This window comes from Otolemur garnettii, unplaced genomic scaffold (assembly GCF_000181295.1).
Source record: "Otolemur garnettii isolate 467f Iridium unplaced genomic scaffold, OtoGar3 scaffold00004, whole genome shotgun sequence".
Lineage (NCBI taxonomy): Eukaryota > Metazoa > Chordata > Mammalia > Primates > Galagidae > Otolemur > Otolemur garnettii.
The window spans coordinates 9481075-9504002 of NW_003852399.1; the positions used below are offsets into that span (position 1 = coordinate 9481075).

The 22928-nt window shown below is 41.8% G+C and overlaps 1 protein-coding gene across 4 annotated transcripts in view; it reads right to left on the reverse strand.

The window, feature by feature from the left end:
* The window catches only part of COL14A1 (collagen type XIV alpha 1 chain), a 213906-nt gene that overhangs the window by 15850 nt on the left and 175128 nt on the right, over positions 1 to 22928 (reverse strand). For all 4 annotated transcript variants that reach the window (XM_023517768.1, XM_003782379.3, XM_023517769.1 and 1 more), the window contains exons 41-45: positions 18990 to 19043; positions 17911 to 17982; positions 8075 to 8110; positions 6872 to 6938; positions 3835 to 4023 (exon numbers count right to left, since the gene is read on the reverse strand). In XM_023517768.1, coding sequence (XP_023373536.1) covers positions 3835 to 4023; positions 6872 to 6938; positions 8075 to 8110; positions 17911 to 17982; positions 18990 to 19043 — 418 coding nt within the window. The remainder of the gene's footprint in view (positions 1 to 3834; positions 4024 to 6871; positions 6939 to 8074; positions 8111 to 17910; positions 17983 to 18989; positions 19044 to 22928) is intronic.

Here is a 22928-nt window from a genome sequence, read left to right on the forward strand (position 1 = left end):
ACAGAGAAGCTGCTTCACAAACATTAGCACTGTTCCCCAAGACTGCAGGGATGCCTTCCTCGCCATTCCGACACCGTTTACTTTTACTTAAGTCTCTTGGCATCCGCCGTCTCCCACCTTGTACACTCCCTACTGCTTCGTTTCCCTTCTTTATCCAGACCAGGTGTTCTGCTTTACCCAAATGCAACAGTGTGCGAATAGGTCTGAGAACAGCAATTGGCAGATGAGTACGAAGCCTGATAAGTGAAAGTCATAAATAAGAGTATTATCTCACACACGGCCAAGCCAAACAGCCTTCCCTAAGCCCTGTACTTAATAGATATTTTTCTGATGTATTGTATAAAAACCAGATATAAATTACAGCTGCTATGGCTATACAATCTCAAAATGAGAATGTATAGTTAGGCGGTTCCTCTGATTCAATAATCTCTGGGGAATGTTGGAACCTGAAGGGGTTGAAGAAAGGCCAAAGTCAGAGAAATTTCCTAATTCTTTTCAAGAAAGTTTGGTTAATATATAGTTCAAGATGCCAGTGCGAAGAATGAACGTTTAAATGAACAGAGGAAGGAAATGAACAAATGAATCATTGGGAATGACTCATCTGGGAATGATCAGAATTAGAAAAGAATTGATCATCAAGGATGAAATTACCCACCCATGAGTGGAGAGTGAACTGAGGTCAGAGGAGCCAGCACTGGATGGTCACAGCTCAGTGAACAGAAGAGGAGCCTGGGGGCCGATCCTACCCCTTTCTGAATTTTGGAATAATGAGAAGACATGATGCATAGAGCCGTTTCTGTGAAGACACTACAGGGTTTAATAGGGAGAAGTAATCAGCTGGCATCCACAGAGGGGCGGCTTTTCTTTGACATAAATTAACAGTAATTACAAATAATGAGGGTGAGAAATTGGGACGGAGAACATGAGCCTGATGTTAAGCAAATAGAACCTCTTCAGTTCTGGATGCTGATGAAACAAATCTAAGTTGGAGTTGAAGCTTTAGACAGAAAACTCGAATGGCATGAACCACAGGATCCCTCTGAATCCTTAAATTCTAAGGATTCTCTGTATATCACAATCGTGAGAAGGTGGCTAAAAAGACTTCCTAAGTATGTGCTCCACAGACACTTATAAGAAAGACTTTGTTCAGGCTGAAGGTTAATGAGGAGAGAGAGGGAAAATTCCAAGGAGCAAAAATATAGTCTTTAGTTAGGTAATAAGGAAAGTCACGAAAAATCACATGCCTTGTATGAGCGCAGGAGGGAATACTGTCATTTTTCTTCTGCTCTCTAAAAACACATATTCTTACGCTATTTTTTGGTAAAGAAGGGGTTAATCAAAGATATTGCACTGAAATAGTGTTTTTCAAACTGAAGTCAGAAAATTCAAGGTATCTCCTCCGCCTTTTAACAAAAGAAGGAAAAAGAACACAATGGCAAGGCTAAACATTATTTCTTTTGCCTCAATTAAAAGCATTTGCATGGGCAGCGTCTGTGGCTCAAAGGAGTAGGGTGCTGGCCCCATATACAGGAGGTAGCGGGTTCAAACCCATCCCTGGCCAAAAAAAAAAAAAAACACTGCAAAAAAAAAAGAAAAAAAGCATTTGTATGCATATATATGCATAAGCATGTTGTATCATGATACCAAACATATATATATATATATATATATATATATTTTACTGTGCATCATGTTTCTGTTTTTAAAAGTTTGAAAAACTACAACAGAAAAATCATATGGAGAACTTCTGATGTAAAATTGGCCAAAGCGAATAGAGTCGTGGAGTTTTTTGGGACTCACATGGGGCTCATATGAAGCTACAACAGAAAGTGGGGTGGGCTCAGTGCTCTGCCAAAAGGCTGAACAGTCACATTTCTTTTAATCTTGCTTTTGTAGTTTATTGTTTGCCTAAATACACTGCCTAGTAATAATACTTGTTTTTGCTCATTATAATATTGTATTATATGAAGTTTTTTTAATAGAGAATAATGATGATCATATTTTATACAACAGAATAAACTATGGTCTCTGGTTCTTATTTGGATATTGGCTGACTTTGAGCCTCTTTTGGCCTCAGTATCTTCATATGATTCCTTTTATATAAAGTGAGAGGGTCAGGAGGGAAAAAAAAGCCTGAACACGCCTCACTTTTAAAATTCTACTGTTTCGATTTAGTGGAAAGACAGACATTTCCCTCTCTCATTCTTTCCTGAGCATTTGGATCACAAGGCTAAGCACCAACAAACATCAAATCCCAGCTGCAACTGCAATAACTTTGCTGAGAATAAAGAATCCCCTGGAGGCTGATCTATAACCCCCAACCGGGTAATCTCAAAATTGCATCCTCAACTGATGATCAATCAAGTCACCTCCCTCATGCTCAAAGGGCATGTCTTACTTTCTCTGTGACCGTCAGCCGATGTGCAGTTGTAAAAAAGCATTCAGGATCTTGTTTGTCTAACGTGCTTGGTAAGAATATAGGGATATCAATATGTGTGTAAAGAAAGTCATATCACAACTCTTTTCTCGTAGGGTTGTCTGAGCTGCCCTTTTAAAACTCCTGGGTGATTTTTCTCTGGTTTAATCATTCAAGGGGTCTAGCAGAGTAGGAAAGACTCAGTCTGGCAAGAATAGGGTTAGGCTTTCCAAAAAGAATAAAGACACCTTGTGACTTGCTGGGAGTAACTCAGGTGCTGGCTCTGTGCTCCCTGAGTCACATACTTTTTTCTCCATCACCAACACCATTGCAAGTTTCCCTTGCCAACAGAAGAGGCCACCTTTCAGGCTGCCAGATCTCTGGTGCTTCCTAAGAGAATTATGCCCTTTTCGATGGCTGCTGATTTTCTGCACTGACACAGGGAAATGTCCTCAGAAAGAAAAACCAGAACTAGGTGACAATTAAAGCAACACCTCTCTAGTGAGTACTTATCAAGTACAAAGCATTGTGCCAAGCAACTCAGACCCCATCCCTGTCCTCAGCAATCTGGCTGCTCACCAACACACAGTGAGCCCCAGCATGGAAGGAAGAGACAGGAAGTGCATCAGGTGTTCTGGGGGTGGCGACGTTTCTGATCTGCAGGAAACAGGCACTAAGCTGAGTCTCCAACAGGGAGCGAAACGTGTGGGAGAGAAGGCGGGAAGGACATTTCCAAAGGGGAAAGTGCACAGGCCTGTTGTCATGGATCAAGATTGAACGCGAAATACTATCTTTGTAATCTGCATTTTACACTTTGAATTTTATAAAAGGACTAGATCCTACCCTATAAAATAAATATAGTTTTATATTTGATAAAACTGTTACTTCATATTGTAGGAAGATGAACCACAAACAATATTTTAATTTGAAATTTAGAGCTGACACAATCTGTATCGTGACATGTGAACCATATGTTGGTATGATTCGCGGCTTTTCTCAGGGCTGTCACCGACTGCTACCCAGTGTGGGCACTATGCAAAAAAGACCCCTCATCAACGGAGTGAGCGCTCTGCTTGCTGGAACATGTGTGTGATACTGCATATGGCCAGAGGAGGGCATCATATTCTAATTCTTCAATCTGGAAGGGTTAAATTTAACCTCAAATTCATCCTTCTAGAAGGAATATCTCAAAAGCCTTGAAGAGGTGAGTTGGGGATTCTAACCCCTCTTTCAGTCAAGTAGATGTGACTCTTGATAAACACTTTGTAGATTGCTCAATTTTCTCAATCTGAAGAATGGATGGAGTAGAATTAATTTAAGTCCATTATTTCAGACGTTATTGAATGAGCACCACCGCGATGCTTTGTTTCACTGCACCCATCTTTGAGAAGGTCCAATGACAGAGGGGCCCAGCTTACCGCGTTCTCCTGGGGACCCCGGCATGCCTGCATTTCCCGGGAAGCCTGGTGTGCCTGGAGGTCCTTGTTCACCAGGGGCTCCAGGTGAGCCCGGTCTCCCCGGCTCCCCAGGAGGGCCTTGAATGGTCCGGATGGACGAGGAGTGGCTGGGAATCTGGTTGAGGATGGCTGTGTACCTGGCCATGTGACCTGAGGCATGAAGCATGAAGACAGCATTCAGAGAGAGGTCTCACAAAGGAAGAAACCACGAGGGATATTATTCTGTAAGCCTATGAACAATTCTGTCAGAGACCCATCAAGGGAAACAGCACACCCCTCAGAAATACGTTGATTTCCAACTTAAATTTTTTTTTAAATTTTACTTTGGATGATATTTATGAGTAGCTTGTATTCAAGTCACATCTCATGTGTTTGGAATTCCACAGCTCAAGGCAGCATCTCAACAAACATCACGGAGCAAACGGCATCAGTTTCCCATTCACCCTCCACACTTATCTGACCCCTAAACCCTCACCCAGCTGCCTTTTCTCCAGCAATTACCCCCCGCCAAGTTATTTTCCAACCCACAGTACCCCCACCCTCTTGCTTATGAATCCCCAGACAAGTGCTCTGTCTCAACTCATCCCTTGGTTGCCAAGCCCTTTTTCAGGAATCTTCACTTGGGTCTCAGCTACAGAAACTCCCACTAGCTATATTAAAAAAAAAAAAAAAAAAGATCTGGCACTCTCTCCCACAATCCCTTAACTCAATTAAGCCTGGAAGAATATATTCTAATAATTAAAAGCACAGATTTATAAAGTACTTGATACTATAATGCTTCCTTTTCCAGCATCATTAGGACGTACAATTTTCCCACATAAATGAATTTTCTAGATGCCTATCATTTATCCCCTCTTGAAACATTCAAAGCTAAATAAAAAATGTACTAACTATTTTTAAAGGAATTCATTCTAGCATATGTTCCATGCATTCTTTCCTTAAGCACTGCACTGTGACCATGTCTAGGGATTCCCCCCACTCTCTGCCCCCCGTGGGGTTTATTAAGAGGCAGGCCCATTGCTGCCTGGGTGGTAAGAGGCTTCTGTTCCTGATTTCTCAGTTTCCTCCTTCTAAAATGGGGCCTTGCACTGATCCCTCAGCTGTCACCATGTTGGCCTTGCACTGATTCTCTTTTAACCCTTCCTACCATAATTCTTCTGGTCAACTGTGAACTGAACACCAAAGAACTGATCTTCTAAGGAACTATATGCTAATCAATAAATCAAGGTCTGAGTGGAGCCTAAGGAGGAATTCAAGCCTCTGAGTAGGTTGGTCATTCCTTACCAAGTTACACGCAATCTCTTCAATTTCCTTCTCTTACAACTGCAAGGCCTCTCTCTCTCTCTCTCATAGATTGATTTAGGCTTTCTTATCTAACCCTTTCCTGGCTTTCACTTACTAGACAGAAGTCATTCGCAAAAGTCTAGTAATTCTTGAGGAGAAATACTCTATTGTGAATCCTCAATTTTTAAAAGTATGTTTTAAATAATCATACATTTATACGAGAAATTTATTCTATAGTAAATAAGACAAAAAGTCCATGGAATCTTCCTCCTGTGGTCTGTGAGCCACAGTAAGGTTTAAGCCTTATGTTTTCTTCATGTAAGGGACTACTCATTAACATTACACGCTTGAAATGAAAAACCCGCAAAAGCAGCCACGGTACACGTCAGCTTAGGGTGTATTCTACCATAAAAGTGACAAATGTTCAATTTTCCTTTTATAATTTATTGTGTTTCTAAACATCTAATTTTAGCATTAAACGTGAATAGTTAACATATAGCTAGTAAATTCTCTTTCTTTCTGTCTCTCTCTCACACACACACAATTTAGTCTGGGCAATGTAATATAAATTAAAGTTAAAACACGGGGAGCATTATGACTGTGTCTGAAGTTAGTAGCTTGGTACTCCATTTGCCCTGATACTTTTGTCTTAATAAAAACTCTGCCAAGTCTAGACATATTTTGAGTCCATGCCTTCCCCCAGAGTGAGTTTGGGTTTATCTTAGAACCACAGATGGAATTTTAGACTCAGCCAATATGGCTTTCTTGGACACTTTCAGGACTCCCTTAGTCCAACTCCCAAACTTCCTTGGGTTAAAATAAATATAAGCCCAGAGCTGATAGTGTATCCATTGGGTAACGTCAGCCCCAACTGAGAGGTAGAGGGTGCTAGTGGAGTGGGGGTCAAACACCAGAGCAAGGTAGGGTTGAGAGGACTATTTCACCTCTACTTGGCTTCAGATTTCCCAAAACTAAACAAATTACTGGCAAAGAGAAGGGTCCACACTAGTAACCCGGTGGTTAGTCAGTGGGTAGGAGGGAAGTATGTAAACGAATGAACTCTAAACTAGAGTGCTGTTGAAAAGCTTGATCTTAAGATGAAGAAATGGAACAAGTGTGGCATCAAGTGTGTTCTGATATAATTTTTGGCACAAAGCCCAAGTGTCACATCAATGTCACATCAAGCCTGTCTGTGTGTGTGTGAGTGCACACATGCGTGTGTGTATTTTGGCAAAAAGCCTAAGGAATAAAGGGCAGAACCTTCAGTGAACCAGAACATAACAGGTGTGAAATGAACAAGAAGGTATCCACTTAAGTCTTGTGCATTAAGGAAAAGCAATACCACAAATCATCTTTTTGAAGGTAGCTTCTGAAGATGCAGTCTGGCAGCTTTCAAGCAATGAATGCTTGAGTAAAAAACCTATCCATTTGGAGTATGAAAAAGAAATAGAAGATTTGATCTGGGCAGTCAAGTCAAATCTATATGGCAAAGAGAGACAGTTCTTGGCCCAGTGACACAGAGGTCTTTAGCTTCTGTGCCATTGATTTACAGCTGTAGGGTAATTTGTAATGATCTCCTAGCCCTAGATGAATCAGTGATGGTCACTGGTAAAGCTTCCATGTCTACACCCAAATGCAGCTTTACAAGAGTTTTCCTGGTCATTGCTCTCGCTTGGGTGGGCAGGGGGAAGCCCCATCACCACAAGGCACTTACTCTGGATGAGCTGCTCACACACTTGACGTGCCACTGCTCGCACCATGGCTTGAGACTGCAGGTCACCCTGGACAAGAAAAAAAGCATCCCCCTGACTCATCCACAGCCCAGCCACATGGCCAGGTGGACTGGCCATGCACTGGCCATGGCTGTGCACCCAACTTGCCCCATTCTTCCCACGAGGCTCTTTGGCTCCTAGCAACAGGTAGGCTTGGCTTCCATGGTACGTGTGCACACAGAGAAAGAGTAAGCAACGTGACATTCACGGTTCAGGTTTCCTGAGTGTCCTTACAAGAGCAACAAGCTCAAGTAAGTGTTTCTGGTCCCAGATTCTAAAAATTTAATAGTTTTGCAACAAACCCATATATATTTAATGTCTTATTTACAGCTCTTTAGAGCTTATAAAATGCAGCACTTTCTCAAGCAGTGGCTCATTTAAGACTAATAACGGCCCAGAGGAAGGATATTAAACCCACTTTATAGCTGAGCAGCATTAAACACATTCCTTAAGGTTTCATGGAGGTAACCAGATGAACCTCCGGCCACTCACTGCTATTTCTACTATAGCCAATGGCACAATTCTCTCAGCAGCTGCATAATTTCTAAAAGGAGAGGGAAGATCCCTGGATTAAACGGATTGATGTTTTGGGACCAGTTCTTCCATCCTGTCTGCCATTGTCTTCCTCGGTGTCAAACTTGGGAGCATCAAGAAACACAAAACCCCCACACTACCACTTGGCATGTGTGTAGAGCTTTTACTTTTCTGAAGCCCTTTTATATCCATTGTATACTTTTCTCTTCCAATCCACTTTGTGAGTTAAATGAGTTCAGTTGTTCCTATTTTATCTTTTTTTTTTTTGCAGTTTTTGGCCAGGGCTGGGTTTGAACCCACCACCTCCGGTATATGGGGCCAGGGCCCTGCTCCTTTGAGCCACAGGTGCCACCCTCCCATTTTATCTTTAAAGAAATGAGCCCAATGTCATTGAGCTGGAAGGCAGCAAAGACGCAACTAGAGATTAACTCTCCTAGACTTCCAGCCACGGGGGCTGTACCACTGGAAAACATGCTCAAAGTCCCATGAGCTGGAGAGAGAAGAAAGAGCAATGAACACACACAGTAGTAAATGGCCAAGCTTTTTCAGGCGTGTGCAGTGGAAGGTGTGAAGCTGCCAGGGGCCAATAAACAGAACCGCGGGGTACTCACTCGCTCTCCTCGCTCCCCCTTTGGTCCAGGGACACCCTGAAAAAATAAAAAATAGTAAAAAGAAAAAAAAAAGCCAAGTTACTTATGATACTGCATCTTCCCTTAATTTATGAAGACATTTTTCTAAGCTCTAATAATCATGCAGCAAAAGTAGTTACACAATAGGAAATTTACCCTTGGATCTTTAATAGAGATTAAAGACAACAAATTGGCCACGTCTTAAGTGTAAGAGTATCATTTCTCCATGCATTTTTCTCCCCTCCAATTAATGACTGAGTTGGTAAAAAAAAAATGGCTAGGTTTTTGTTCTCAACTTTAAAAGTAATCTACCTCTTCAAATTTGTAGTCTGATATTTGTTTGGTGAATTGATGCCACTTGAACCCTTTCAGTATCATTCCCTTTTGTTACATTGCTATTATGGGGACTGTATGTTGAAATAATTGTATGAAGCATTTGTAGCAGTTTAACAATAAAATATTTAAAATTATTTAAATTGTTTTGGACTCTTCAGTTGTATCATATGTGATTTACTTTTCACACGTTTTGAGTTGTTAATCCTGGAGCATGTTCCAACATGCAATTTGCTGTTAGTTATTTTATTGCGTCTTGTTGGAGAGTGCTAGAAAAGACTATTCTAATGGAAACATTAACATTTACAGTTTGATGTACCAAAAAAAAAAAAAAATCTGACCAACCAAAAGTAGATCTTCTATAACTTCTACTTCTCCAACATTTTATTTATTTATTTATTTATTTATTCATTTTATTGAGACAGAGTCCCACTTTGTCACCCTTGGTAGAGTGCCATGGCATCACAGCTCACAGCAGCCTCAAACTCTTGGGCTCAAGTGATCTCTTGCCTCAGCTTTCTGAGTATCTGGGACTGCAGGCACCCAGCATGGTGCTCCACTTTTTTATATTTTTTTTAGAGATGGGGTCTCGCTCTTACTCTAGCTGGTCTTGAACTCCTGAGCTCAGGCAATCTATCTGCCTCGGCCTCCCAGAGTGCTGGGATTACAGGCATGAGCCACCAAGCCCAGCCTTCTCTAGCATTTTATTGCAGAGATGTGGCATTTTAAGGCCACAGCATTAGAATCACACAACAATACTGCATTGCAACTCGCATTTTCACTGAGTAGATTCTTTGTGTCTTTCCACATTGAACTCCATTCTATTATTGTACTCTGTTGAAGCTTCATAACTTATTTTACAAATCTCTTCTGGATAGCTAAGTTATTTCAATTGTTTTAGGGAATATCTCTAAATAGAAAATAATATCTTCTCAATTTAGGTGTTCAAGTAATAGATGAGATTAGTGAAATCCCACAGACTTTCTGTCTGGTATTAGGGAACACAATTCTCCAATGTGGGAGCTCATTTTTACATGAATTCTCCACTGAATTGTTATTTCATAATGTGGTTTAGCTATTCTTTGACCCATAAGAGATTTTTGCTATTACTGTAAAAAAAATTCACTGAAAAAAGTGGTGTTTTCAGTGTTTCTGAAATAAAATTACACTTATAATGCAAAACATGTGTCTTCAGAATTTCCCATTTTTGTTTCAACTCTGAGGCAGTGTTCATTGAACAACATTTTTATAGTCACTTCTAAAAGGAGAGTGAGTGGAATTTATAAATGGAATCTGCCACGTTGTCAGACTGTTTCCAGTTGTTACTTCAATCTCAACAGATTCCAAACCAGACTCCGTGTCGTCTCCAAAATCTCTGCTCAGTTCACAGTTATTCAAACTCAAAAATTCTGGTTGCACCCCATGGAGGGCAGGTAAACAGGCTTTCAAGGGAAAGAAAATTCCCTGACTTAGCGTGCTTGTTGATTTCAGAGGTGTCAATGCCTTTACTCCCACTAATCTCAAGCTGCAAATGAGCTGTCTCTGAACATGGAGTTGGGAAGGAAAGAGAAGAGCACAATTGACCCTCCTGGGCAGATACGTACCTCACTCCGGAAGTTTTGAGATAGACCGTGCTATGGACCATTATTTTACTTCCAAGAAACACAGTGGACAGCGTCCTTTCTGATTCACCCCTCAAGTTTAACTTGCTGGGTGTATCAGTGATGCTGGGAGGGCTTTATTTGTTTCCATTTTAGATTTTATGTTTCTTGATTCTTGTGTATCTTAAAACTTTCATAATGACCTATATATAAGTGGTCTGCCACCAGATCTATCTTTTTTCTCTCCTTTCTCGCCTCTCTCATGTCTATTCAATACACACTTACATTTTTTTTTTTTTTGCAATGCATCTCAGTTCCATATCCATCCCTTCCATTTCACCACCCAGGTGAACTAGGGAATCTGGCGCATCCTTTTAGCTGACTCCTGCTGGAAGCTGCTCTTCCCAGTTCATCCTCCCTTCAACCCCAGACTCCTCTTCCTCGGATACCCCCCATCATACCATGTAGAAAGCTCAGGGACTATCCACTGATGGCTGCTCTTCCTTCATTTCAAATCACTCAGTGATTCTTGGACATCCATCTGACAAATCCAAAGTTTGTGAATACAGTCTTTTGTAATTTAGTCCCAGATTCTCCTCCTACTCTTTAAAATTATAATTTCTCCTTTTCATAGGCCCAATCTAGGTAGCATATGAACAATTTGAAATGTAGGAAAAGTTTAACCATAAATCTTACAAATTAATTACCAAGCATGGGACTACTTTAATGTAGTATTTAGAGTATCAGTTATTTTACAGTAGATTTTTGTTGTTACACATATTTAATTACAAGTCAAAGCATTGATTTCTCTTCCCTTTATGGAAATGGTAAGATCCTTAAAACTGGGGACAATAACTCGCATTCCTTTATATTACCAAAACACCTCACTAGTTTCTTGCATAAAGAACCACTCAGATATTCATCTCAGTCCCATATTAAATCGAAACATCTATTATAAATCTAAGACTACTGTCGACCTCCTCTGATTTTACATTTCCTTTTGCTCTATTAATAAAATGAAAAGAAAATATTAACTGACTTCAACTAGAAGTATAAATCTACCCTTTCATGTGCCGTACAATAATTTTCCAAGGTTGCAAATGAAACCAATCATCAACTAAACACAAGAGAATTTTATTTAAACATACACATGGTCTGCATACGGATAATGTTAGAATGTTGGTATTGGGTCTAAGGATATTTGTTCTAAAATTCTTCCAACTTGGAATATGTTTGAAAACTTTTACATTAGTATTTTGGGGAAAAATCCCCCAAGACATTGGACCTACAAGTCACTCAAACTCTCTGAGTTGCCTCATAAGATGAAGCCATCAAATTAAGTGATTTCTGGGGTCCTTTATAAGGGGTCTTATAAAAGGGAAATAAGGAGCCCAAGAAACAGAAATTGATGAAGTTACAAAGGCTGGCTTGCAACGGAAGGATTTCAGCATCTAAGAGAAAGCAGACCCTCACAATGTGTGACCTCTTATGCGAGTTCCATAGGCAGTGCCTGTGTCCATCTTATGGATTTCTGCGTCCCCAACTCCCAGGACTGCACCTGGCCCGTGACAGGTGCTCAAAAACTATGTATTAACTGAAAAAAATCAATGGCTGCATTCACTTTAAGTATGATTGACAAGCCAATTTGTGCTTCATTTGAACTCTGATTGACACAAAAATTATTTAAGACCTACTCAGGCAAAGGTCTTTTAGAAAAAGAGTTAATTCAGTTAAAATAAATGCTCAATTTCCATTATAAAAATGTTTTGGAAAAGTAAGATTTACATAGCATTCCCCTGCCCCCAGTCCAAATGGCTTTTTGGAAGTAAACGTACTTGCTGTGCCCTCTCTCATCCCTTAGACTTCACAGATGGACAAGTTGCTAAAGAAATATGAATGTCCACTTGTAGGTCCCACGGGAGATAAGAGCTATTTATATTACCACTAAATAAATCCTTAACAGAAATAGCTTTTCAGGCATTGGAGGCAAAAAAAATCAAATCAAAACAAACAACAAAAAACCCTCCAACCCCGCCTCAAATAAAGACCAACAAAAAAGCAGAAAATGAAATAACTACTCCATGTTTTTACCATGTTAAGAAACTGTAAATACCAGTTGTTAATATGTAAGCTGCTTTACCACGTCCCACATACTGTTCTTGGTGCTGGCAAGTAACCCTTGTTACAGCCCCATAAAATTAACTCATTTAATTCTTATAGTACTCCTATAAAATTAACTCATTTAGTGCTTGTAATACTCCTACAAGGTTAATGCATTTATTCTTTAGAATGGTCCTATGAGATATTATTTCCATTTTACAGATTAGGAAAATGAGGCACTGAGAAGTTAAATCACTTGCCTGAGGTCACACAGGAAAAGCTGGGCCCTGAGTCCAAACTGGGGTCTCTGGAATCTGCCTGTATCCTGAGTCTACTCTACTGTTCCACTGAAAGAAAGCCCTGCTCAGCAGTTTTGCTAGTCAATAACTCCTATTCCCATGAAGGTAATTTTTTCTAATTAAAATAAAACAAATCAAGCAAACATGCCACCCCCCAAAGCCTAACTCAAATAACTAGGTCATTAAGTAATTGAGTCATTTTTAAAGATCCATTTTATCTTCTATATTTTTATTTCTGTGCTTTTGATATTTTCCTTCCTATCATTTATTCCACTGGATTATTTGAAAAGCGTTTCAAATTAGAGAATGGAATCATAGTGCAGACCTGATTGATTTGGTAAATGGACAGCATCCATGATTGGCACCCTCTGGTATGTCAAGATGGACCTGTTTAATTGGGGTGGAAATTTCTCAAACTCAGTCCCATGATGCTTGTAATTAAGTAGCTAACGGACAGATAGGCAGTCTCGGTGAAAGATCTTTTTAGTGATATATCTGTACAGATAGAAATCGCTTTTTATTTCAACTTCTCTGACATCTTTGATTTTTTTTACAAAGTAAAATAAAAACAAAATAAAAATTCCTGAGCAAGTGAAGGCCCATAACTTCACTGAAGTCTGCTTTGAGGGAAAACACATATTCCTTGCAGATGCAGACAGGAAAAAGTAGCATATTTTCCTTTAATTTCAGCAACACGTGAAATGTAAAGAAAAGAAAATACAGTAGCTACATTCATAGATTCACAGAATTTTTGGGCTGAAAGGAAGAGAAATGATCTCATGGTCCAAGTGCCACATATTAAAGTTGTCTGTTAAACAAAATCAAAACAACTTAGGCTGGCTCTAAAGGTCTTCCATGACCTGACCCCTATAAGAACATTCTTCTTGGCCAAGGGTGGTGGCTCACGCCTGTAATCCCAGCACCTGGGAGGCCGAGGCAGGTGGATCACCTGAGCTCATGAGTTTGAGACCAGCCTGAGCAAGAGCAAGACTCAGTCTCTCAAAATAGCCAGGTGTCATGGTAGGCACCTGCAGTCCCAGCTACTTGAGAGGCTATGGGAAGGTGATAGCTTGAGCTCAAGAGTTTGAGGTTGCTGTTGCTGTGAACTTTGATGCCATGGTGCCATGGCACTCTACTGAGGGTGACAAAGTAGGATTCTGTCTCAAAAAAAAAGAAAGAAAGAAAGACTCTCCTGAACATTGGCCTATGTAGAATGCAAACATATCTTCTTTTTTTTCTCCCAGTAAAAACATACTAAGTGTTCTCTGTGTGTCAGGCACTGAGTTGGGGTATGATACCATTTCTGTCCTAAAGGACAGTTGGAATGAAGTCCCTCAGGGTGGCTGCATAGCAGGGTGCCGTCTTAAAGAACAGCCTGGAGCTCACCAAATAGTGAAAGGAGGAAATGCAACCCTGAGGCAGAAAAGGATGAAAGCGGCTGGCATGTATGTGGAGAGCTGTCAGGGAAGGGATGATGGTAGATCCAGTTGGAGAGGAAGGTAAGAGCCCATCGTGCAGGGCCACGTGTGCTGTGCTGCACATCTGGGCCCCAGCCCCTAGTGCAGTGGTTCTCAACTCGTGTGCTGCGGCCCCTGGGGTGCTGTGAGAGGATCCTAGTATGCTGTGAAAAGGTTCAAAATCATTAGTTAGATTATTTTCAAAAGAAGTTCAAAGGATGGAAAGTACATTCTCTTTTATTATTATTATTAACATAATGTAAGTGTGCTGTCGGCTGTGAGGTAAAAATGGTTGAAAACCACTGTCCCAGAGATGGGGATGTGGTGAGGAGGTAAGAGCCAGGGAATGATGGGGGGTGGTACTGGAAGCTGTCCTGGCAGCTGGGGAAGGAATCGGACCAGGGCTCAAACAGAGTTTGGGGGCCAATGAGAGCTTCTTGTGATAGTCTCAGTGAGGGTGAAGAGTGAGCAGGGCTTGAAATAAAATTGCAGTAGTTTTGATGGAGCTAGAGAGAACTGAAAACTATTCAACTGTACAAAAGACGGAGGGTACTCTGTGTTCCCCTGTTTTTCTACAATCCCCACCTAAGCATTGCCATCTTCCTGTCTCTGTGCATGGGAAACCCATCCACCGTTGGAGATCTCACTGAAAGAAGGCTGCCTCTTCCTGGAACCACTACTTACACCCCTCTGCTTAGGAGGCATCCCTGTCCCAGTCTCTCTCTGTCTTTCTACCCCCTCTGTCTCTCTCTCTTCCCCCTCTTGTCCTCTCCCTCTATCTCTCCTCCTCCCTCTCTCTTCCCTCTTCTCCCTCTCTTTTCCTCTCTCCCCCCCCTTTCTCCCCTTCTCCCTTTCTCTTCCTCTCTCTCTTTGTCTGTTTCCCCCCTTCTCTTCCCCTCTTCCTCTTTTTCTCTTTCTCTCTCTCCTTCTCTTTCTCTCTCTTTCCCCTCTTCCTCTTCCATTCTGTCCCTCCCTCCCTCTCTCTCTCCCTCTCTCGTCTTCTTCCATTCTCTCTCTCCCTCTCTATCTCTCTCTTGCCCTCTATCTCTCCCTCCCCCGCCCTCTATCTTTCTCTCCCTTTTAGCACCAGAGGTTCCATGCTAACTTGTTTGTCTTCCCCTTCAGGCATTTCACACTTTCTTCCTCTTATTATAGCTTCTTATATAGAGACCTCATTTTCTTTAGGGACACATTTAGAACCCAGGCATGCTGACTTCCGACCCCATGAGCTTTAAAGGCTGTAACTCTGGACTATTCTAACTAGCTAAGGAGCAGTAAGGAGCTGCTTTATCCAGGTGCTTAGTCACTGTCTGCCCTACTGCAGAGGAAGAACCATATTGAAGACAATGCTTAAAACTCAGGAAGGAGTCAGGACCCCGGTGGCAGCACTGTGCTTTCTGCCCTGGAGAGCCGGCAACTGCAGGCAGAGTACACAAAAGCAAGCGCATCTGGCACCAGCGGTAGGAAACACTTGCTATTTTCAGTCTGCCCCGCTTGGTCTCTTTCCCTCCTGCCTTCCTAGACAGCCATGCATGGGAAATCAATCAAGGCCTAATGCCATGACACCAAGCCTGCTGTAACAGTCACACCAGTCTGGCAGCCAGCAGGCATTTGGGAGCTGGCAGCCCCAAACACAGGGAAAAATCTGGGCTGCACAGTTCAGAGAACAACTTGCTTTTGAGAAGAAACTCCTAAGCCGCCTGTGGCATCCCTACCCAGCGCCCAGGTGGGTAAGCAAGGTGCTGCCACACTTAATAAATTTCAGGTCTCCCTTGACTTCTCCATGACCCAGTTGGACTCCACTCACCCCCTTCCCCAGGCTCTGACCCTGCTCTTCTTTCCTTAGCCCCCTGCCATTCCATCCCTCTTGGATCAGGATCAACCTCTAGCCTGCTCCTTAGTTAAGAGAAACTAGTGCTTAGAAATGCTGGGAAGGACAAGAAAATTGCCCTGTGCACAAATCTGTCTGTTGTCCTACCAAATTAAACAGCTTTTTGGTATTTTCTTGTTTTACATCAGCATGCCTCAAAGCCTTTGATATCCTAAAATTTCCCATGACTTTCTGAGAAACAGATTTAGCATGCACTGTATCTGGTACTTCTTTGACCAGGACCCCATGCTCTCTAAGTCCTGTTGACATATTCTGGAACTCTGGTTCCCAGGAGCACATTTTGGAAAGCAGACTGAAGCCCAATTACAGAGGGTGTATTTTTAAGATTTTTGTTTTGGTATGAAATGGCCTAGAATCAAATGAATAGATACGCTTGCAGTGGAGGAATGGTGGAGGCAGGCACATGTGTGTGCATGTGTGTGCGTGTGTGTGCACATGTGGGGATCAGTGTACGTTTCTATGTACAGAATCATATTTGTTAATGTCTTTTAGGATTAAAAAGAAAGTGTGAAGATAAAGCAATAAATTTTGTTTTCCTGTGGCCCAAAAGTAGTTTCATTTGAAAAGAGGAGATCTAACGTTTTTTTGGACAAAGAAAGTGTACTTGGAATAACAATGTGGCTTTGTAAGGTTTCCGGGAAAGATAGCATTTAATTAGATGTGCCAATTAGGATGTGTTTACTAAAATCAGGATACACACGTTGCACGGGTTTACATACTGTCATGTGCATCACAGCTTAGAAAAAGGATGAAATCATTTGATTAAAATGAATTTGAGAATAAAGAGTAACAAGACTACCTAGGTAGCTAGAGGAAAAGAGACATCTTTATGAATGGGAACCAATATTTCTGTTGCATCTTGTTCACTATGATAAGCAGAAAAAATACCCCTAAAATCTTCTAATCCCTAGAAACTGTGAATGTGTTACCTTAAAAATGTCAAAAGGGACTGTGCAAATGTGACTTAGTAAAGGCCTTTGGGATGACCAGGGAAATTATGTAGAGTCATCAATGTAACCACACAGGTACTAGGAAGCAGGAGAACTTTCCTGGCTGTGTCAGAGAGCAGTGGCTATGGAAGAAAAGCCAGAGATGGAACTTTGCTGACTTTGATAATGGAAGTGGGCCATGGGCTGCAAGCCAAGGAATGTGGGTAATCTTTAGAAGCTAGAAAAGGAAAGGAAATGGATCCTCCCCTACAGCCTCCAGAAAGGAAATACCAGCACCTTGCTTTAACCCAGTGAGAGTCATGCCAGACTTCTGACCTACAGAACTGTGAAATAAAAAATCTGTGTTTTAAGCTACTGAGACTGCAGTAATGTCTTAGGCAGCAATAGAAATCTAATTCATTAGATTTCGACTTCACTGTTCCATAAATTGCGTGTGTTTGCACTAATACCTTTACATATTTCAGCTGTTTTAGTTTAAGGACACAGCCTTAGCACTCCACAGATAATATCAAAATGCTGACCAACACCACTTGCAAGTCACCAGAAGATGCCAAGTGCGCTCCAGAGGGCCTGTAATGCGATTAGCTCACTGTAGGAAATAGGCGCAGATGTGTTCATCGGTTTTTTCCCCTTCCTCTCCCTCCAACTGATCACATCTAAATACCAACCTGAGACCGGAAACACAGAAATGGCAGGTGATGAGTTCCGTTCATTATGCTTTCATTTGCACCACTGCTCACTTACATGTGTGTTTTAGTGAGAAATTCTGTCTTGTAGAATTTAGAAAAGAAAAATCTATTGCCATTCTCATAAAACCTTGAATCTCTCCAGCCTTCTATTTCTCCCCCTTGGGAGCCAGGCTTGCTTAACACATAGCTGTTGACCAGTCTCCACAAAGATGATATTGAGTTTACTTAGCCAAAGACAGAAAAAAAAAATAATAACCACAGGCAACAAAAACATACAGAAGCCAAAGCACAACTGACTATTCCGTTAGGACCCTTTGTCTTTAGCCAGGACATATGCACAATCAGATTTTATTCTTTATCCCAGGAGCTTCTGCAGTTTCCCTTATGGATTCCCAAGGAGTAAGCCTCTCTCTCACCAGTAGAGACACTGGTTAGGTTAAACACATAAATAAATGTGATGACTGAGCATGGGCCTGACCAGCTGCTACTGCTACTCACAGGCGGTCCCAGGGCGCCCTGTGGTCCGATGCTTCCTGTAATCCCCGGGACCCCTGGGGCTCCAGGAATGCCCTAGAAAAGAAGCAGGAAAATAAAACAAAGTGAAGACTCACACATTCTCAGGGCTGACAGCTAACTTTCAAGCAAGATTAACAAATACTTAATCACAGCTTCTCTCCCCCTGGTCACCAAGACTTTAGGTTCCACTGTGCATTCCTGATCCCAGCCACCAAAAATGTAGGGAAGACTTTTGGTTTTTTTAGTCTTCACACTGTAGGTCTGGTGTTCTTTGAAATTCAGGCCTTGTTTGTGTCTAATAAAAACCTAAACCAATGCAGGTGACATTATGAAAAGTAGCTCAGAGGGAGAATAATCAGGCTATATGGATACGTTATTGTTTTAAAGATGTGTAGGGAGAGTTCCCTACTAAGGGATGAGTCGTTACACTATAGCAAAGATGGCTACTGAGTGAAAGATCTGGTGAAAGAAAATCTCTCAAAAGAAATAAAGTGTGGCTAGGTGCAGTGGTTCACAACTATAATCACAGCATTTTGGGAGGCTGAGGTGGCAGAATTATTTGATACCAGAAGTTTGAGATTGGCCTGAGCAACACAGCCAGATCCCATCTCTACAAAAAAAGAGAGAGAGAGAGAAATTAGCCAGTAATGATGACGTTTGCCTCTAGTCCCAGCTATTCAGGAGGCTGAGGATCCCTTGAGCCCAGCAGTTTGAAGTTGCAATAAGCTTGGTGACACCACTGCATTCTAGTCTGGGCAACAGAGTGAGATTCTGTCTTAGAAACAAAAAGGAAGAAGGAAGAAATAAAGGAAGGAGGGAAGAAAGGAAGGGAGGGAAAGAAGGAAGGAAGGAAGGGAAGGAAGGAAGGAAGGAAAGGAAGGAAGGAAGGAAGGGAAGGGAAGGAAGGAAGGAAAGGAAAGGAAATGAAAGGAAGGAAGGAAGGAAGGGAAGGAAGGAAGGAAGGAAGGGAGGAAGGAAGGAAGGAAGGAAGGAAAGGGAAGGGAATGGAATGAAGGGCTCTAAAGCTAAGTACGTCCCAGTAGTATTCTGGAAATACTTACAATTGGCCCTGGTGGTCCTGGAGGGCCAGAGGAACCATCTTTTCCTGGAAAGCCCTGGGGAAAAGAAACACTGTGTCAACTAAGCAGTTTCCTTACATGACTTTCAGAATAGGCTCACCTAATTCCTTTTAATATTAGGAGAGGACTGAAGTCTGGCCACTTGCTTTGAACTACCAAGGATTCACTGTTTTTAAATTCTTCATGGGAATTATTTGTGGCAAGACTTTTGTGTCTGTTGGCTCTGTTAAATTGTCCATGCAAGAATTTTAGGTGTCAGAAATGCTACTTACAACCTTAAACAGAAACTTGTTTTCAGAACGTGTTATTAAACTCAGCATAGCAAATGAGAAGGGGCTCAATTGTTGGTAATTGATGACCAGAAGAGAAACTGAATTAGTACCTTTCATGACCTGAGTCTTGAGCTGGGAGCCTCTGTCACAGGTATCTACATTACATTAGGAGTACTACAATATAATAGAATCTCTGCAACTCTTTAGGAACAAGCTGGAGAATAATACAGAGGGATTTCCTGCTGTGATGATTCAGTTTTGAATGCTGGGCAGATTTGTTGAATATGTGTCCTTGTGGGCTCACAAACGCATACGTGTTTGGTTTCCATTCCATGCAAATGATGTTCTTTGTAAAAACATCTGTCTAAATTATTGAATATGTGTGTGTGTTATTTTTATGTGAGTGTTAAAAGAATTTAACAGCTGGAATGACTTACTAGTAAATGTTTACAGTTCTTAATTGTGAACGTGGACCTTCCCAATGCAGTTAACATGAGAGAGGATCTTCAGCCCCAAATTATATTAGGTTCATAAAATTTTGTTCCAGATACCACCTCCAAAGACAGGGAGAAACAGAATTTCCACCATGCCTTTTGCCTCCTGTGGGATGAATTATTTCCCAGCCCCAACCAACTCAAACCTGTCCTGGGGTCCTCGCTGTCTCTCCCAATCCCCTTTCTGACATTTCTGCCATTTTTCCAGGGGGCTGTCCTTCCTGCTCATCTTACTCATGAAAGTCCTCCATTCAGGGCTCCCCAGACACACACCCATTATCTCTGCACCTCAAGGTGTCAAATAAGAGAGTAAAGATGCGACTTAAAGAAAGAAGATGGTGTGTAAGTTGGGAGAGAGAATGTGAGAGGCAGCCCAAAGACAAGGGCGGGACGTGTGGGCAGGAAAATCACTGCTCAGCCAGGCTCTGTATCAACCTTCCAGCCCCAGAATGCTGGTGAGTCAGAAAAACAGGGAAGACAGAGACGGCCGAGCTCACCGACATCCATGATTTTCCTTTCATGCCTGGGCACATCTTTTCAGCCCAGGGGGTCTGAAGCTGCAGTGAGCTTTCAGATACATTTTGCAGCCACCTCACAATTATGTTGTGAGCCACATGGCCAAGTTCCAGCTGGTAAAGGGTCAGTTCAGTCCTGGCTCAAAAACATTTCTGGGGGGTGATAGTGATCCTCCACTTTCTTTTCCTGTTCTGCAGCAACTTCAGAGGCCCTTGTGTTGGAGGGGAGAGAGCTCCAAGATGGAAAGACCCTGCGTCCTGTAATGACCACGTGGAGCAGAGACCCTTCCTCCATCTGCCCTTGCCAACAGCGCTGGACTCTGAACGAGCAATATAGTTTTATTTCATTCTATTTCATTTTATTAAACCACTGAGGTATGGGGGGTGTTTGTTACAGCCCTTATCCATTCCTGGGAGGCAAGATAATATTTGGTTTTTGTTTCTTTTTTTTTCGTTTTTGACTATTACTTCCATTCTTTCACTTCAGTCAAAAACATCACAAATTTGAGAAAGCTGTAGTGATAAGCCCGACACAGATTAAACTACACACAGACACACAGACCCACAGACACACGCCCGGCCGTCTTTGACTTACTAACTACACAGAAAAAATCAGTACTGATGCAGGTTAAAGGAAATGATTTTAAATGGAGTTTGAATATAGCACATCCAAGACGAAAGGGCCTAGGCCTTTTGCAATCAGAATACATAAGAGAAGAACAGGATCTCAGAAGTCACATAGCTCCACTTTCTCACGTGACAAGGGAGACAACTTGAGGCCAAGAGATGTTAGGAAACCTAACATCTTTTTTAAAAGACATTTTTCATAATGTTTTTATTTCTTAGATGAGGTTCTCATAAGAAAAAAATGGATCCTGGGCACATAGTCAATGACTTAAGGAAACATTTCAAAAAAGGATATCTTTTGTTTCCTGCCTCAAAACTCTTCCAGCACTGGATAGGAAGTGAGCGAGCACTCAAGTGTGAGCACACACATGACCCGTGGCCAGCGCAACTGCACAACAGCCGATACTAACTGTGGCATTGCTGCAGGAGGCCTCTCTGATGCTTTTTCAGGATGTGTCCAGATGGGAAACATTTCTTTCTTTTTAGAGACAGAGTCTCACTTTATGGCCCTTGGTAGAGTGCTGTGGCATCATAGCTCACAGCAACCTCCAACTCCTGGGCTTAGGCGATTCTCCTGCCTCAGCCTCCAGAGTAGCTGGGACCACAGGTGCCCACCACAATGCCTGGCTATTTTTTTGTTTCAGTTTGGCTGGGGCCGGGTTCGAGCCCACCACCCTTGGTATATGGGGCTGGCGCCCCACTCACTGAGCCACAAGTGCTGCCCCAGATGGGAAACATTCAAAAACAAGTGAGGGAAAACTTATTCACAGAGGGAAGCAAGCCATGATATATTTTCTTAAAAGAAAATTGCATTATTCCAAGGAAGATCGTCAGGAAATAACACATCTACCCTCCTCTCCCAATCATGTGGGAAGGAGTTTTTAAAAAGCAATGATCTCTCAGCATTCTCCCATCCATAATGCCATTGTAGAGATGCTTCTGTGAACTGGCTTGAATTTACCTGATTCATAGACACCATGTGAGTATGATCTGGAAGGAAAGACAATGAAATGTGTGTACATGTGAGCTTAAGCTGGCAGAGGGGCTAATGCTGGAGCATCATCGACTCAAAATCAGAGATTGGGTAATATATGTTTTTCCTAAGTTCTCCTGTCTAAAGAGCATCGTTAGGAGCTGAATTTTCTTTTTTCTTTTTATTTCAAGGGCAGAAATTATGTTTAATGGATTATTGCATTCCTAACACCTTTCTAGCATATTTGCTGGCAAAAAAATAGGTACTGTACCTATTTAAATGTTTAATTTGAATAAATTGAAGCTCCTGGAAGCAGCTTTCTGCTTATCATGTTGAATAAATACGTCTTAATCAGAGGTAGAATGACTCTGAAAATACAGAGAGCAAGGAGGAAATGCTGGGGACATTCCTCCTTGCTCTTGATCTCTCATAAACCCAGGAAGAACACCGCTGGGAGTCATCCTATCCCTAGAAGTTGAAATTTCATTTTACTGAAATCTTAGGAGTAGTTTCCTAGAAGCAGATATGAATTCTTGTGTAGCTGCTTTATTGCAGGATTGTTCTTGGGAGAAACCTACAAGCTACTGAAGGAAGCAGGATAGGACGGGGGGAAGGGGGGAAGCCAGGTGGAGAAGGGGGTTATCTAAAGCTGGGCCTCAGCCTGATCCCTCGGGCAGCTCTGGGGTGTGACTTACATATCAAAGTTGACCCATGGTAAGGTTTTATACAACCACATCCATTATCCTTGACCAGAAGCTGAAATGGCATTTCCAAGGGCAATTCTCTGGAGAAAGGGACAGTTGTGAGTTGTTAGGGGTTAATGCCCATAGCAATCAGGGGACCAGCACACCTGCCAGGTCAAGAGCATCTGCTCAGAGAATCAGTAGGGCCTACTACAGTGCATTTTATTCTGGCACTTTTTTGTCATGAACTGCCATAAACAATCAAAGATTTTTACATATAGTAATTCAAGAACAAAGGTATTTTTAAAACTACTGTGAATTCCTTGTTTCCTTCATCCCTAATTAAAATTTTCTTTT